The 16,786-nt window shown below is 40.6% G+C and overlaps 2 protein-coding genes across 4 annotated transcripts in view; one reads left to right on the top strand and one right to left on the bottom strand.

Moving 5' to 3' along the window:
- TIFA (TRAF interacting protein with forkhead associated domain) overlaps positions 1-16,786 on the top strand; it is an 84,311-nt gene that overhangs the window by 2,374 nt on the left and 65,151 nt on the right. The window lies entirely within an intron of this gene.
- Positions 2,108-16,653, bottom strand: AP1AR (adaptor related protein complex 1 associated regulatory protein). 3 transcript variants are annotated; one of them, XM_069855090.1, is made up of 10 exons: positions 16,544-16,652; positions 13,233-13,281; positions 12,126-12,152; positions 11,266-11,291; positions 10,071-10,167; positions 9,237-9,335; positions 6,319-6,380; positions 5,217-5,290; positions 4,736-4,864; positions 2,108-3,009 (listed from the first exon to the last, which is right to left on the bottom strand). In XM_069855090.1, the coding sequence occupies exons 1-10, from the start codon at positions 16,618-16,620 to the stop codon at positions 2,744-2,746; spliced, it is 906 nt and encodes a 301-aa protein (XP_069711191.1). In that variant the 5' UTR covers positions 16,621-16,652; the 3' UTR covers positions 2,108-2,743. The 3 variants fall into 3 exon arrangements, with proteins under 3 accessions (XP_069711191.1, XP_069711192.1, XP_069711193.1); XM_069855091.1 differs by lacking the exon at positions 16,544-16,652 and adding an exon at positions 14,280-14,323; XM_069855092.1 differs by lacking the exon at positions 9,237-9,335 and having other exon boundaries at positions 16,544-16,653.

Raw genomic sequence — 16,786 nt, 5'->3', positions numbered from 1 at the left:
TTCCAAGTTTCCTTTTGGCTCAGCTGCCCTAGTATTCATCATTTTGGAATACTAAGAGACAATGCTGGAACACCAATTTTATGCTTCACCAAGTAACTCTGAACAGCCTGCCCTAATGATTTTATATTTAACAACGTACATAGGTAGGAAACATGAGAACACATACCTAACCGGTAGATGAACAACTTGGTAAAACACTTACCTCAAATTAAAAATAAGAGATTCCTATTAAAACCACTGTATTCCCTGTCTACAGGCATGATGGGTGAAGTCCGCTCCGATGGCAAACAAGCTCAGACAGGACAGGGAGTTCTTTGCATGGCACAAGGATTTTTCTCTTACCTTTAAGGTGTAAGGGTTCAGCAGCTCGTTTCTGACAAGAGGGCTCCACGCTCCAAGTTCCTCGCATCCTCCGTTATCGCAGCTTCTTAGAGCTTCCCTTCCAAAGCAAGAGATCTCAAGAAGGGATGCTATGGAATTCAGTAGTTAAAGACACAGCTAATTGTTTATTAAAACCGTCCTTAGTTAGCTGGTGCACAGGTAATTTCAGGTAGCATTTTAATAATTCTTCACCTTCACACACTGCTTTCACTACGTATGACCTGGCAGCTACGAAACCAGCAACAGAGAAAACAACGCCAGACATAAGACTGACTGAAAATTTTAATGACTTAAGTTTGTACAGATCGGCATTGTACAGTACTGACTACTTATTTCACAGGAGCTGTTTATATCAGCTGTCAATCTCTCAAATTTCCACACCTACTGACCACCATTTAAGTTGCCCAGCGTGGCGCACTGAGCTCTACAAAGCAGAATGCTATTAAACACAACTACAGAACGTCCCCATCGCAGCAAAAGCCTTCACCCAAAGCCAGCTTCCTTTTTCCTGCATGCTCGTTCATCCCACAAGCAGGACTATCAGCTAGTTTACTCCCTCAAAGCATGGTCAGGACAAGTTAACCTCGTGTCCACTGCTCAGGAAAAGCAGTGATCGCTGCAAGGTAAGTTCCAGATTCAGCAGGTAAAAAAATGTGTTATTTACATGTTGAGAAAGTTGCTTTTGTTTCCATAGGAATATATTATACAAATAAACGTTCAGAAGTCACACAGTAGTAGCTTATGCCAAACCAAAAATATACATTTCATGTGTACAAATTTTTAAAGCTTATTACAGGCATTGCAAACGTAGATAATTACATTAAAATATTTTCAGTGACACAGCTACAATTTAAATTAAGAAATGGAATGTTATCAACAAGATTTATCTGTTCATTAGCATTGATATTTATACATATCTAATCCAAGTGTGCGGTACTCGTTCAAGTTCTTACCACGCAACTGTAACATCACGCGCGTAGGCTCAGATGAAAATCAGTGACAGCTCTCGCCTACAAATTTGGTTCTTGGGATGATGCAGATTTACTACTGAACAGTGTGTTGCTTTTACTCCGCAATGGTGAGGTTACACCCAGTCCCCCTTCTTTCCAGGGAAAGACAGTTACACAAATTAACAGCAGAGTAGAGTGGCTTTACTGGAGCTTTGGGGAAAGCTTGAGATCTACAAGTGTTTTACATGTTCTCTCCAGCAAGCTTTTTCTTCTTTTAAAAAACTATAACTTACATTGACACAACACCTGACACCAGATTTGGGGTATCTGAACACGTCCTTGAATTTCAGTCTGTATTAGCAATATTAACCACCCGATTTAGAGGCACAAGAAAGACAGAGCACTTAACCACACTGTTCCTACCTTGAACTATTTTTCCCTTTTGAAAAAAGAAATAGGAATTCAGTCTTTAGGTTCTTGGTCTTCCCACCCCAGCAGCAGAGCAATCGTCCCTCCTTCAGTTGCTTTCCAATCACTGTTCCAGTCGAGCTGAATTATAATTTTCCCACCACAGAAGAATTCTAAAGATCACATAGAAGCAGGTGCTGGTCTATGCAGTGGGCAGAGAAATCAATACTTTGGTCCTCCCAGTTCTCCATTAGGTCCTGGTTAAAGTTTCCAGATTGATGCATAAAGAACGTTTACAGTTGTTTTTCTATCTAGCACACACTTACTAAACTGGCATATTGTACAAGACAGTATCTTACTAAACCTGATGATTTCTGCTGTGTTTATTGAAGTCAACTCTGCTTGGCATAAAGGAATACAAAAATAAAATACATGGAAAGAGGATGGCACAAGGCTAGGAAGACTATAGGCTAGGCAAGGAGAAACTGCAGTTTACCACGTGTGTAATTTGTTTTGCAGCTGGCTATGCTCACCCTCTAAAAGCTAAAGAACAAGTCAAAAAGCACATACTGGAAATAAAAATGGTTTTAAATTATTTTTCTATATTCAAGTATCAGATAAATTATTTAAGACCGTTTCTGAAATAAATGTTAGGCTGATTATGAATTTTAAAAACAAAATCAGTAGAAACATCATCCAGAAAAAAAAGGCTCGTTAAAATAGATAGGTCAAGCTATGAAGCTTAAATTAGTGCAGATAATTTTATATTAAATCCACATACCCAGAAATATACACAATAGAATCATCGCAGTTTTCATAAAAGTTTAGAAGGTAGATGATAAAATTGCACTTAATTCTGAATTAATTCAGAGAGCAAGTCATTCCCGTTCCTTGCTGATCAATTATAAGAAAAAAGGGAACCACGTTAGAAAAGAGCAAATTGGTTTTGTACATTCTATTTCACTTCTCAACGTTTGGTCATAAACCAGGGCCAAGCAGTTCCACTATCTGTCCTGACGATCCGAATCGGACATCCTTACATCCGAAGTGGACACATCCAATACGGGATTTACAAATCCAGCATATTCTGAATTGCCATTATCATCCATCTCAGCGCTAACAAAGTCATTCTCCCACTCCAATCCATTGGAATCGTCAGAAGCCGAAGCTGGATGGCTGCCCATCTTCTTGCTATTGAATTTCAGTGCCGCCCGGAGTATATCTTCCTCTGTTCTGGAGCGTTCTCTCATTGGAATCATCCTGTTCATGCCTGCAATTTAAGACAAGTTTATGAGAAAGACGGAATGCTGAGGGAAGCACCTTTATGTTTGAGTTAGAACTTGAGAAGAAACAACAAGAATCCTTTAGAGATCCAGACTCTGGTAACTTCACTCCTGAGCGTCACCATATTTTCTTCTTGGGGGTGATGTGCCCATTAAATCCATAGTTTGCTGTCAGTTTTGGCCCAAATAAACACAACAGCCAGTGATGATGTTTCACAGAGTTCTCAGACAGATAACACAGTGAAATAACTCACTAAAAGCGTTTATTTCTCCTACACACACAGCCAGCCGCCCTACATTATGGGCATGCAAATATTGCAGGATTTTTTGGTACTGTGCCATTTCCAGAAAAGCCAAATGCCTGGGGAATCCTGCAGTGCTCTTGTCACATACTGACAAACAGATGAAACGTCATCATGTGAAACACTTCAAACAGCAGCTAAAATTGAATGCATTTGTATAGGAAAGGTCTTCAGTTTGTCCGAAAAGGTATATTTAATTTCACACAAAATAAGGCAAAACTGCACAAAGACATCAGAGATGCTATTTATGCTGTAAGTAATTATAGACTTTCTTGTGGTGTGTCAAAACACTCCCACACCACTGGAAAGGAAAAAGGGGAGGATTTAACATACTGAAGTTCATCGAACTCCTCATACACTCCTAAATAAATTCCCCCTTTAAACGTAGAGTAACTAGCCAACTAATCAATGATGAAGTTACACAATGCAAATGAAACACACAACTCTCGGGGCAGGAGGAGTGAAAATACAAGAGAAAAGTATTGAAGAGCTGTAACCCACAATCCCATTTCATTCCTACCATTACACAATGATTACACACCACCACTAGCAAGCAGTACATGATCACACCTAGTTCAGCATCAAGGCATTCCCTGTCAAGAACCTCCTAATTTGGCAGCTTTTCAGTCAAGCAATGTCCTCTTTTGTTACCACTCTTAATTGCTGGGTTTGTAAAGGCTAAAAAACTTCTGAAACACTGGCTCTTGTCCACTTTGTGTTCAGCCCCTGTACAACTTTGTCTCCTGACGATAAAAATGTGTGATTAGACCATAAATCAGTATCTCGGGTCACTTACTGTTTTGGAGCTGCTCATTTTCCATGGCAGATTTTGACAGCATACAAAGAAACTAAACCCTTCTATTCCAAGCAAGCAGTCAGCCCCTCCAGGGAGATTTAATAACACCTACGTTGGGCCAGATCTACCAAGAACGTGCTCAAAGTCCCTGCAATATGGACTAGAACTGCCTTCAAATGACCACATTCCTCCCTTTGCAGGGAGGAACATTAACCCTGTGCTCTCAAGACAACAACAAATAGCAAGCATCACAGGTTAATTCTATACACAACATTCAATTTCCCAACAGTAAGGTTAATACAAGAACCTCAGCAGCAAATGGCTCACAAGGGGGCAGCATTTCTGTACGATTAGTTTTGTTGTGAGTTTGCTGTCAAACCCACAACGTTGCAGGAATTTACTGATGGATCCAAAGAAATGAACTCATTTATTTGACAGATAACCACATTTATCAAAATAAGCAATTCTGTAGGTAAAAATAATACACAGTTTAATCTTTACATGCTTGACAGAAATCCCATCAGAATTAAGTAAATCTCCTGTGAAAATGACAAATTTATTATCAGCATCTTTAACTTGTAAGCTCAGAAGGAATCTGAATGGCAGGATAAATACCTTCTTCATCTTCCCACTCTAAATCTAATGAAGTGCTGTCATCGTTTCCACTTGTCGATTTGGTTTTGGTCATTAAGTCGCAACTGCTCTCTGTGTTGGGTGTCAGCACTGTAGCATCAGATGAAAGTCCTAGATTAAAAAATATATTTTAAATTGGTAAACATGCTTGAATTTGAAGTCCAATATGCAAAGCTAAACTTCCAAAGAAATTTTTTAATGAGCTTTGTGGCCTTTGAACCTCAGGACATTTGAAGAAGCACTTCACTCATCACTTCAAAGAATATACAATAATGTTTTAATAGTCAACATCACAGAGATACTACAAAAGGACATTTTATTTATATATATATATATATATATATGTGTGGGTGTGTATATAAAAATATAAATAAATTATGTTCATCTAGGAGAAGAAATAGCGCTCTGTGCTTCTCAGAGTCATGTAACATTTAAAGACGTGCGTAAGAACAGGAAGACTTACTACTACTTCGAAAAGCTTCATACTGGAATTTTGTATTTCTTAAGAAAGAATCAAGATCTTCCTCTGCCACAGAGCTGCAAGAACAATGAACATATTGTTTTTAGCTTGGTAAACCTCTAATGGTGCCATAAAAAGATACATTAATGCCCACGTCTCCCAGTTCTAGCCTATGAAGCACACAGTCCTTTCACTACAATCTTTATAAAATTATCTACAAAATACCTGTCCATTCCCACTCATCACACCCTCCCCCAGTCTTTTAGTCAGTTTTTTAGTAGTGCTTTCAGTTAAAAATGAATTAGCTTGTCACAAAACAACTCTTCCCCTCTCACCATCTGTCACTTTAGATAACACCTCTTTAATTTTCAATTCCCTTTTTGACTAACAAATCAAATGCTGCTACAGTCCACAGTTCCTAAGATCTGGCTCATTCCTACTCATGCCATAAACCCTCAGCTTTCAGAGCTCCTTTTCTAACTGTATTTCCCTAATTGAAAATCCCTTTTTTTTTTTCCATTCAAAGCTTGATTTTAGAGGTTTTTTCTGAACTCAAATACCATTCCACAGCAAAATTCATTGGGTTTTTTTGCAGCTCCCCCCAACACTGAACACAAGGTGGGAGGAAAGAGTATTAAATTAATAATATTAATGAAGAAACTAGCAGACTATATAGACCATTCTCTTCCCCATTTGATTAGTGTGTATTTTTACTGGGCATTTCAAACAGGGTTCTGAATATAAAAGTCCTTTTATATTAGCCAAGATTTTACATATAAACACCTTTTATAATATAAAACACTACAATTTTTGTGTGCGTGCATTTATATAAGTAGCTGGGAGTAGGTTCAATTACCTATCCATCAGTCTAATAATGACAGTGAAAACCAGAATAAATGCGATCTACTCTAATCTTGCAGGTCAGTGGTAACCAATCTGTATTCAATAACTTTTCAGTGTGAAGAAAACTGCAATGAATGAAAACACTCTGACTTAGAAACGCTATGAATGCAGTGTCTGAAAAACGTGTTTGTTTCTTTTCTTAAAGAAGGGAGTAAAACCAGTCATGATTCTCAATTATCATTAAAAACATTGTATATCTTACCTCTGATATTCCCCGTTATTAACAGCATGCGCCTTCTGCGTTATCCTTTGCTGTCTACGTTGCTATTGGAAGAAGTAAATGGTTGAAAAAACTGAATGCAAGCACTCCAAGCAATACACTCAAGACTAAGTATTCCCTCAACAGCTACATTAGGAGCATTGTCCTGGTCCTTGGGGCAGTTCAAAATACAACATGGGAAAAGAATGACTTTCATTCAAATAAAGATCATGTTTTATGATACTGAAGGGACCATTACATGCAAGCAGTATTGGTTTTAGTCTCGGAAATCCCTCCATTTAAGAGAAGACTGTTCTGTGAATAGAGCTCTCAATATTTTAACCTATTTTGTGCACCAAAAAGGCATCTATTTGTCTAGAAACACGACCACCACCTCATTCGTGACTGCATCTGCCTTCTTCTCTTCTGAAGCCACAGCTAACACCTGGGTTATGTTTGATTTGTTTGGCAAAAATAGTCAGCCTACCATCTAAAAAGAAAGGTTGCAGACAGGTCCTTCTGTCCCTGTACAAAGCAACGTCGCCGTCTCCTCTGGTTCTCTGCATTGACACTAAGAGTGCTTCATTTGTATTAATAAAAATTTGTTGCTTTGCTGGGCCAAGACCACTGATACCTCTATGCTCTGAAGGCAGAAAGCTTTTATGGTATCACTAGCAAAACCAGAATGAAAAATGCAAGACACAAGCAGTAAGTATATTTGTTCTGCAGTTACAAGAGGAACAAGAGATGTCACGTAATTAGATTCTGCTTAAGTTTTAGGGTTTAAAGAATTTAAGTTGTCTCAAGTTGCTTTGCCATTCCTTGAAAAGTGACAGTAGAAAAACTAGGCACATCATGTACGTGATTAAAGGTAAATCAGTTATGAAGCAGTAATTGTTCACTGATTATGACAAAGATTAAGATAAAAATGAACGAGCTAGTTTTATAGCCAAGTCTGATGTATCAAGCTATTGTATTTTCTGAAAAATCTATTCTGAGTCTTGGCACACTTTCTTGTCACGGGTATTTAAGTATCAGAATAAGCAGATTGAAACCAGTAAGGAAATGGGAAGCATAGAAGAAGTAGAAATATCACATAAAGGTGGTTATAGGTGAGAATTCTTAGTTATACACGGCAAGAGAGACAGGAACTTGGCACCAACGTAGTGAACAAGGCTGTAAAAATCAATTGCTGACAAATGCAACAATTTTCTTTTAAGATTCACATACCAACATAATATCCAATTTAACTTATCTACCAATTTTGCCAGGTCACACACAAATATCCAGCACTGTAAGCTCCAGGATATGCCTATATTAAAATTCCCCACTGTTACAAACCCTGGCATTTAGTAGCACAACATCAGCAAGCCAGACTGGTTTTAAAAGATGCCATACTTCCAATGGAAAAGCCATTTCCTTATGTAGGAGACTTCAGCCGACAAGCAGGAGAAATTAGTGTATACTCAAAAATGTCTGCTGATTTATTTAGAAAGGTTAAATGCTTGATGCATATTGATGCAAAAATGCTTCCTTAGAAATCCTCATGAGCCTTGGGATGTGTTATTCATAAATGAGATAAGTGGCGCTAATTTTATGAGAGGAGGAAATTAAAATTTCTGTAATGCTTTTAGGTCCTGACTAGGAGAGGTGCACATTTAAAATACTGAAAGACAAGAAAAATAGCATTTCCTGCACAGAACTTCTACAAAAACAGTTAAAACCATTAAAAAAAAAATCTACATTTGATGACTTCATATAGGCCAAAAGTAGTAAGAAAAAAAAACAGGCGAAAAATGTCAGAAAAAAATTAGCCCTCCCAAACCAGATGACAAGAGTATGGAGAGAGAAATGTGAAATGAGACCTACACTTAGCATCATAAATATTGGATGAAAACTCCATCATCACCACCAGCCTGGGATTAACAATTTTCCATTCATCTCTTCTGAAGACAGGCAATACCCAGGGTTAAAGACATCCTCTACACCTACTGCAGAGCTCAGACTTTTTCAATTAGTCTAAACCTGAACTGTTAAGAATTTACTTCAAACTGAACACATCACCTCTCTGGTGGGACGTTTCCTTGAACATGCTACAGCCACAGCCACACACATCATAGATGAACAGAGAGCAAAAAGGGGAAAGGTTCTTCCTAACCTAGGTATTTCTGGCAACCTGAAATTTGTCTCAGAACACCAAAACCATCAATAATAAATGCTCTCAGGACACAGAACAGCATCTGTTTTTGAAAAGGCAGGAAAACATAACGTGGCTTTTGTTTCGCTTGGCCAAGCTCCAAAAGCAGGGACAACAAACATCTGTAAGCGGGCACAGATATATTAAATAAAGATTAGGTCGTTACTGGAATTTGGCTACTGCACATACAAATCACAAAATAACAGAACAACTCGGGCTGGAAGGAACCTCAAGTGTCAGTGAATACAACCTCCTGCTGACAGCGAGGTCAACAGTAAATTCAGGTGACTTGGAAACATGTACATTCATGTTAACACAAACCACATAGATAACAAACAATTAAACAAACAAATATATAAGATACATTTTACAAGCCTGAATGGTGTCATAATACATGCTTAAATCCATTTTTTTCACTAGGAAACCTTCACCAATCATTTTTCATTAAAGATCAGTAACTCATATATATGTAAAAAATCTGTTAAGATAATTATAGCTTAAAATCATAAATCTCTCATTCAAAATCTATATTCAGCAACAAACTGTTTCAAACAATCATTATCATTTTCAACTGTACTTTCACATTGCGCATTTCTTCCTCTCCTGGAATTTACAAGCCAAAGCAATTTCCTCATGATGTTTCCTGAGATGTAAAGGATATTAGGAAAGGCTGCATACATAAAACAGAAGCTCTGATATATATTGGGGTCTTTTTTCCCCTCACCTCCAAGAGCTTTTTCTGCTTTGCTGCCCTGGCTGCTTCACGTTGTGCAGCATATAAAGCCTCCTCTTCTATTCTTAACTTCTCCTCTTGTAAGGCTAACTGTATATGAACAAAACAGTAATGGTTAACAAAAGCAGAACCTATCTAACTTCCTATGAATAAAGCCATAAGTTCAATAAAACAAAAGAAGAGCTACTAAAAAAAACAAAAATAAAATAAAATTGACTATCAGTAAAGCATTTTTTCTTCATTAATTGAATCTACAGCTTCCCCCCGCCCCCAACCATCCCATGAAATTTAGATAACTAAACATTACCCTATGGAATAAACATAATTACTAGAGAATTGCTGTAAATGCACATTGCATTTTATTATGAACTGCACAGTGAAAGACTTAAATCTTTTCAGTCACATATTCCCTTGGTACTTCATTAAAAATCGTGCTCAGTTCTACATTGTACACCACATCATTTTCCATTAATTGCTGCAACACTCTAAAACAAAACAACAAATTATGGGGTTTTTTCCACCTCAGGAAAAAAATGAGCACAAAAGTTGAAGCAAATGTACTCCCCATTTTCCCTTCCATAAAAAACTTGTTCAAATTAAACAGCTCTCAGCCATCCAGCACGTTCATTCAAGGGTTCAGCTAAGAGGCTGCTAAAAAGCAGCACACTCCGCTGCAAACTTGGTTGTAGACTAAAAAAATACCAGCTGATGAACAAAACCCAACTGTTCCATTCACATGAATGGAATCTCCTTGCGTTTGTGGCTGATCTTAACTATTTTAGAAGAGAAACTACCTATACCTTACTGGTCATCGTAACAGCTTACCTCTGATTGAATCTTCAGATCAACAACTTTCTGCTTTTCAGCAATGGAGTCGTAATGTCTCTCTTTCAGATCTGCAATTTCTTCCTCAGTCAGAGGTCTAAAAGGATGGGAGAAACACAAAGATTCCATCCATTATTTATGCGTGATAAGCATAAGCTGCATTTAAAAATATCCATAGGGCGTCTCGCAACTGGCCCTTTAATGCAAACTTAACAAGCTGTGCTTTTAGCAGGCTTCTCATGAGAGTAGAGTTCCAAAATTCCAGTTTACTCCAGAGAATGCTGTCTCTCCTCACTCCTTCTATAAAGCACCTTCCTACTGTGCTCACACAACTATTGGGATAGAATGGTTAATATCGCTGTGGTGTAAATCTCACTTTTTCTTTCACTTTTCAATATGTCCCCCCCAATGGTAAATTGTTCCCCTTTCATCCGTTGCCTACTTTATGACTATTATTACATATCTAGAACAAGAACACAGAAGCAGTATAATAATCACAAGGTTTGCTATATTGCTTCTTTAGGACCATTGAGAGGAACAGCATTTTTGGAACTATCAAACCTGAAAGAGGGGGACTGAGATGAGATCTTAGGAATAAATATTTTGCTGTGAGGGTGGTGAGGCACTGGCCCAGGTTGCCCAGAGCAGTGGTGGCTGCTCCACCCTGGAGGGGTTCAAGGCCAGGTTGGATGGGGCTTGGAGCCCCTGATCCAGCGGGGCAGGGGGTGGAACTGGATGGGCTTTGAGGTCCCTTCCCACATAAAACATTCTGTGATTCTAGGAAACCTCAATACTATAAAATGCCTAGAATTAGACAACCAAACCATACAGTTTGGTGCCTTCATATGTTTGCAGATCTAAGTTTCTGCTACTTATATAAATATTAACACGCTCACAAAACATCCTCTGTAGTTGTAGCACTAACACCCGTGTAGCTTTAACCGCAGACCCTGGGAACAAGAATAAAGTTCCTCTTTGCAACCCACTGTTTCAACTGTCTTGCATAGTTTTTGCATGGTGTATTGACATGTAAACTGCTCTGTTGTGGTTAGGCATTGAGGTTAGTTTGACATGTATTCTTTACATGCATCTGACAAGCAAAAGTACAGAAAGGGTTTTGATAAGACTCTGAAAAACTTAATAGTTGGGGTGGGAGAGCAGAGGGATGGAGAGGTCCCAAATCTCAGAGTCTTACCTGTGGCTGCTGCCCGGGCTTTCTCCCTGTTAGAGAAAAAAAGTCTGAGTTGTTGAGGCTCAATCAATACTAAGATGGGGAAAAGAAATACAAAATCACCGTTTCTCTCATATACTGGTTTTACAATTATGGGGGGGAAAATCCTCTGTTTTAATTTGGAATATCAGAAGATAATCTTGTTCTGCAATCAACCAAAGTGGCTGACTAAGTAAAACAAGAGTAAGTAAAACAAATAAGCACTTCCAACTGAAAACAAACATTCCCATGGTGAGTTTAAGGAACCAAACTGTTAGTCCTCATGTTTCTAAATACAAGGCAGGGTATGCGTCTCTCTCGTTACCAAGGGCTATTAAATTTATAAAAGCGAAGTTTTGAGGCCAACTTCAGTTTTTCTGAAGCACACTTCAGCAAGTTTACCCATAATTCTAAAGACCCAGTATTCCCATACTTCCAAGGACAGAGTATCCCCAAAACTTTCCTTCGCAAGGCAACCCAGACCCATTTGTGTTCTCAGATAAAGAGCATTTGCCAAGTCTTACACAGGAGTTTCACCAGGAGCAAATTCTCCTTCAGGTCGTCCCTCCCTCCCTTTTTTCCACTCTTTTTCTTTTCATTCTGCCTTTCTAATGTCCATAGTGCTCTCTTCCTGAAAGGGTTATTTCCCATACTCTCCCCACTTTGTTTTCTCTTCTCTTAGGTCTTCATCTCTCCCAAAGCATGCAATATTCACTCCTAGAGCAAACAAAACTCCAAGCTAAAAAAAAAAAAATAACAACTCTGCAACTTAAGTCTACAACAGATCCTGGAATTATTTTCAGGTGTTGTATTAGCACGTTTCACGTAACAATCCTGGTACCTACCTCATCACTTTCCACCAGGTTCTCAAACTGTAGAGAAAAAGAAGGAAATCATCTTTATAGTTCAATGTAACAAGTCATTAAACATATACAATCAACATGATTACGTGCTTAATCTGTCTTGTAAAAGGACTACTCCAGTGAAAACAGTGGGACTGTAATAACCATTTATGAAAGCTCCCACTTTCAGAGTAGGGCCTATCTTCTTACCAATCTTTCTTTTCCTAGGCATCACATTCTCCTAAAAAAAAAGAGTCAAAATGAAACAACTTTCATGTATTTGACTACAACTTACGTGAGGGCCCTGATAAAAAGGAAATCTCATTAGCTTACAAGATTGCTAATAATTCTGTGTATCTGAAGGAGTATAACACAAGCAGTGAAAGGAATGGGAAAGCACACACTGAATTTAGAACTGTAGAAGATATAGCCTTCTTATATAGAAGATATAGTATGATAGAACAGATTTCCCTCACCATGTATGTCGGTCCCCTTTCTTGAAAGCCAAAGCGACGATTAGTTATTAATGTTAGGAAATCAGAAAGGTCTGGGGCTTTCAGACACCAGAGAAAGTAAACCAAGCTACTCCAAGAATCTTATCTTACACAAATTAAACTTACACTACCCTTGGCAAAGGGAGATGATGTTCAGTGGCTGAGAAAGCACCTCTGTAGTGAACGCAGACTACAAATACAACAAACTATAAAGTAACCTCATCAGAATCCAGCTTTTCGTAGAAACAGATTCATGACTGCAATCAAATCCCAAATATCCCACACTTGTACAAGCAGAAAAGAAAAATCACTGCCAACACAGCAGTGATGAAAAATGCAATGGGCAGGCTTAAGAATGCTCTGGTGCCAAGCATCAGGTCACAACAGATACTTTATGTCTCGGCTTTCCAAATGGCACATTAAAGCGAAATGATGTATTAATGTTCTGAGGTCCTACAAAAATCACTATCTCGCCACTCTTGCAGCGTCAATTTAGTCTGGAAGAACCCAGGATATTTCAGCATACATAAACTGCAAAAAACTGTTAAAGGCATTGCCCGAATCCATCTTTTTCCATTTTTTCTTTAAAAAAGTCACTAGAAACGTAAGCACTCACCTCTATAGTGAAGTGTTCTCCTGTTGAACACGTTCTAAAATACTTGGATCTGGAAAAAAAAAGTCTACAGTTACACTACAGAAGACTTTAATTCACAACTGACCCTGATAATTTAAAATAGGTTTTTAAATAAGTATATAAAATAAACATAAAATTTTCATATATGAAACTCATTTACTTGTTAATCTGTGCTCCATGTTGCTACCAGAGAGGAAAGAGGCAAAAGCACTCAAATGTCTTCTACAGAATTGGAGAACAGTCAGACACCCTCAGGTGAGAAGAAATCACTTATCGGGATGCTGGACTTGACATTTACAGACTTTTAGCATGTTCTGCAATACCTTTAATAGATTTTTCCCAAAAAACAACTCCAGGCAATTTCTGAAAACACTGTTTCTCATCATGACACTTAACTCATCGCTAGCACAGCATCTCTGACATCAGTGTTAGACAATACACATTATTTTGGCTACTTGGCATAGCTACAAGGTTGAAAAATGCCTACAGAGGTCAAGACGATACTTTTCAACTACACACAATTATTCACAGCCTAATTTTATCTGGGGAATTAGTCTCCTCTAGGGTTCTTTAACGATTTTAACACTCTCCTCTATAAAACAACACAGCATTAAGTTACCTGAAGACACTTCTACCAAGCAAGAGAGGTTTGGCTATCACCCAAAAGGACATTCAAACATACACGGGTGCTGCAGTAAGACATCCATTTCATCGAACTGTTTTAAGCTCCAGAGTTTCCAGTTGCAAGAGCTGACCGCTATCAGGAATAAAGCAGTGCTATCTTTGTGCAAAACACCACCCTGTACTCACAACCAACACCTACTTCTACTACACCAAGCACACCACACACCAGCCACAGCCTCAGTTATTTTAAACATATCACGTTTCATCTCCATATCATTTTAGTTTGGAAGCCAGTTAGGATAAGTCTCCCCTGGCAACTCATCGTACTAACACAACGCAGTGCAAGCTGACTACATGCAACTACAAACAGCACAAGAGCACTAACACTTTGAGGAAGATCCTCACCTTCTGCTGCCTGCTGAACCAGGACTCATTGACAGAAGACCTAATGCTGCGCCAGAGCTCAAGCCCTTGCATCCCAGAGCAACTATGGAAGATTAAGGTCATTAGGGACAGAAAGAGAGGACCCATCAACTGCACTCCCATACATAACTACTTCAACTGAAATAAAATAGCAACCTAGTAATACGCTTACAGCTTTTAGTGTTCTCCTTTTAGCTCTGTGGTTCCATCAGTGGTTGAGTCACCATCCCTGGAGGGGTTGAAAAAGCATGTAGCTGTGGCACTTGGGGACGTGGTTTAGCAGGCACAGTGGGGCTGGGGTGATGGTTAGACTGGATTTGCTGAGAGGCCGTTTCCACCCAAATTATTCTATGATTATTTTCTAGAACTTGAGAAACATTTAGGTTTGACAGGACCTACAGAAAACAGTTCCACTAACAGGCTACACAGCCTACAGAGACTGTCAGATCAACCTTCAAAGAGCTAAAGGTATTAGAGACTCACTTTTCAGCACTCCCTGCATATATATGCTTTAGTCTCCTCTTCTGCAAAGTCATGTTATCATCTTCTATTAAAAAAAAACCCAACCAATTTATACAGATTACATGAAGGGGAAAAAAAGCGCTAAAAATGAATATTTCATCTATTAAAACCAGGACATGAATTAAAATTACTTCTTCCACACTAGTGACAAAAAAAGATTGTTTCAATTTTGCTACATAACCCCTCCCAAACTAACCAAACAAATAACCTAGAGACAGATTATATTCCTTCTTCCTCTAGCAGTCAAGAGGAACGCTCATGGTCAAATGCAGTGACAAATTAGCTATGATCTCATTACAGCTGCAGCTTGTAGGACTTCAAGCAAAAGTATTTCAGCTGAAACCTAAGGACACTCCCAAAATACGAATAATTAGCAACTTGCAAGAGACAGCACTGATGATCCAGCTGAAACGATTCAGCCCCTCCAGCCAGAAGTGACTACTGTCTGTGTTATCACTTCATTTTCCTAAGGCTTTCACTCATGGCTACACCACACCTGAAGAACGTACGTAAAAGTTTAGCATCCCATCAGCAGACAGAGTGATTTATTTCACTGGTGAGGACAGCCTCATGTTGGACTAGCAAGGCAAAAGATGCAGAGATGAGCAGCTAAGCCATCATGGCAAACAAATTCATCCTTTGAGAGCGTGCTCGTTAAAATAACGTTCATTAATCCCCTGCCATTTAAGAGAATGGCAATTCTAATAATCCTGTGCTATCCCACAGCCCCTTGACCCAAGCCCCCAGATTCAGCGGGAGGTGTCCCAGCCCATGTTGGGGAAGGGGGTTGGAACTGGATGATCTCTAAGGTCCCTTCCAACCCAAACCATCCCAAGACTCTCTGATCCCTGGGGGCACATCACCATCAACCATGTAACCGGCTCAATGCTGAGCAACCTTTCCATGGGATTTCATCAGCTCCAGCCGCCAGGGCAGATGCTAAGAAGGCCTTTTCCTTCCATCTCTCTCTCCTCACGCATACAGCCGAGGGCAAAAGGGGCGAGCTCTCTGGGCCATCCCACAGCCCCTTCACCTAAGCCCCAAGATCCAGCAGGAGGTGTCCCAGCCCATGGCGGGGAAGGGGATTGGAACTGGATGATCTTTAAGGTCCCTTCCAACCCAAACCATCCCAAGACTCTGTGATCCCTGGGAGCGCATCACCATCAACCACGCAACCAGCGCCTTTCCACGGGATTTCATCAGCTCCAGCCACCACGGCAGACGCTAAGAAGGCCTTCTCCTTCCTTTTTTCCCTCCTTTTGCATCCAGCCAAGGGGTGAAGAGGGGGAATGGCGCGAGCTCTCCCCTCTCGCACCCAAGAAAGAGGGATGACTCTCTGTGCCACCCCACAGCCCCATGACCTCAGGCCCTAGATCCAGCGGGAGGTGTCCCTGCTCATGGCTAAGAGGCTAGAACTGGGTGGGCTTGGAGGTCCCTTCCACCCCAAACCACCCCATGATGTAGGAAACACACAAAAGCCTCACAAAGACAGACAGAGAGAGACAGACAGACAGAGGGCCCCCGGGGAGAGGAAAGGCCCGAGCGCCCCCCAGCCGCCCCGCCCCACCCCGAGAGCCCTCAGGGCCCCCTGCCCGGGCCCAGCGGAGCCGTGAAGAAGAGGAAGAGGAGGAGGAGGAGGCGGCGCGGGGAAGGCGGAGCGGGCCGGGCGGGCGCCTCCCCGCCCCGGAGAGGAGGGCCCGGGGGCCGCGGCGGAGCCCGCTTACCCTCCGCCTCGCTGGGGCCGGCCGCCCTCCCTGCGGAGCAGCAGCCCGCAGCACCCCCGCGACCAGCAGGTCCCCATCGCATCCCGGGCGGCGGCGGCGGCGGCTCCTCCTCTTCCTCCTCCTCCCTGCGGGCGGGCTCACGCCGCCCCCGCCACCGGAGCCCGCGCGGGGGGCAGGGAGGAGGGCGGCGGGGCAGGGCGGAGGCCGCCGCCCCGACGGAACAAAGAGCCGGGCGGCGGCGGG

This window comes from Phaenicophaeus curvirostris, chromosome 4, assembly GCF_032191515.1.
Source record: "Phaenicophaeus curvirostris isolate KB17595 chromosome 4, BPBGC_Pcur_1.0, whole genome shotgun sequence".
Taxonomy (NCBI): domain Eukaryota; kingdom Metazoa; phylum Chordata; class Aves; order Cuculiformes; family Cuculidae; genus Phaenicophaeus; species Phaenicophaeus curvirostris.
The sequence above is the reverse complement of the archived record's forward strand: the minus strand, read 5'-3'. Positions and strand labels throughout refer to the sequence as shown.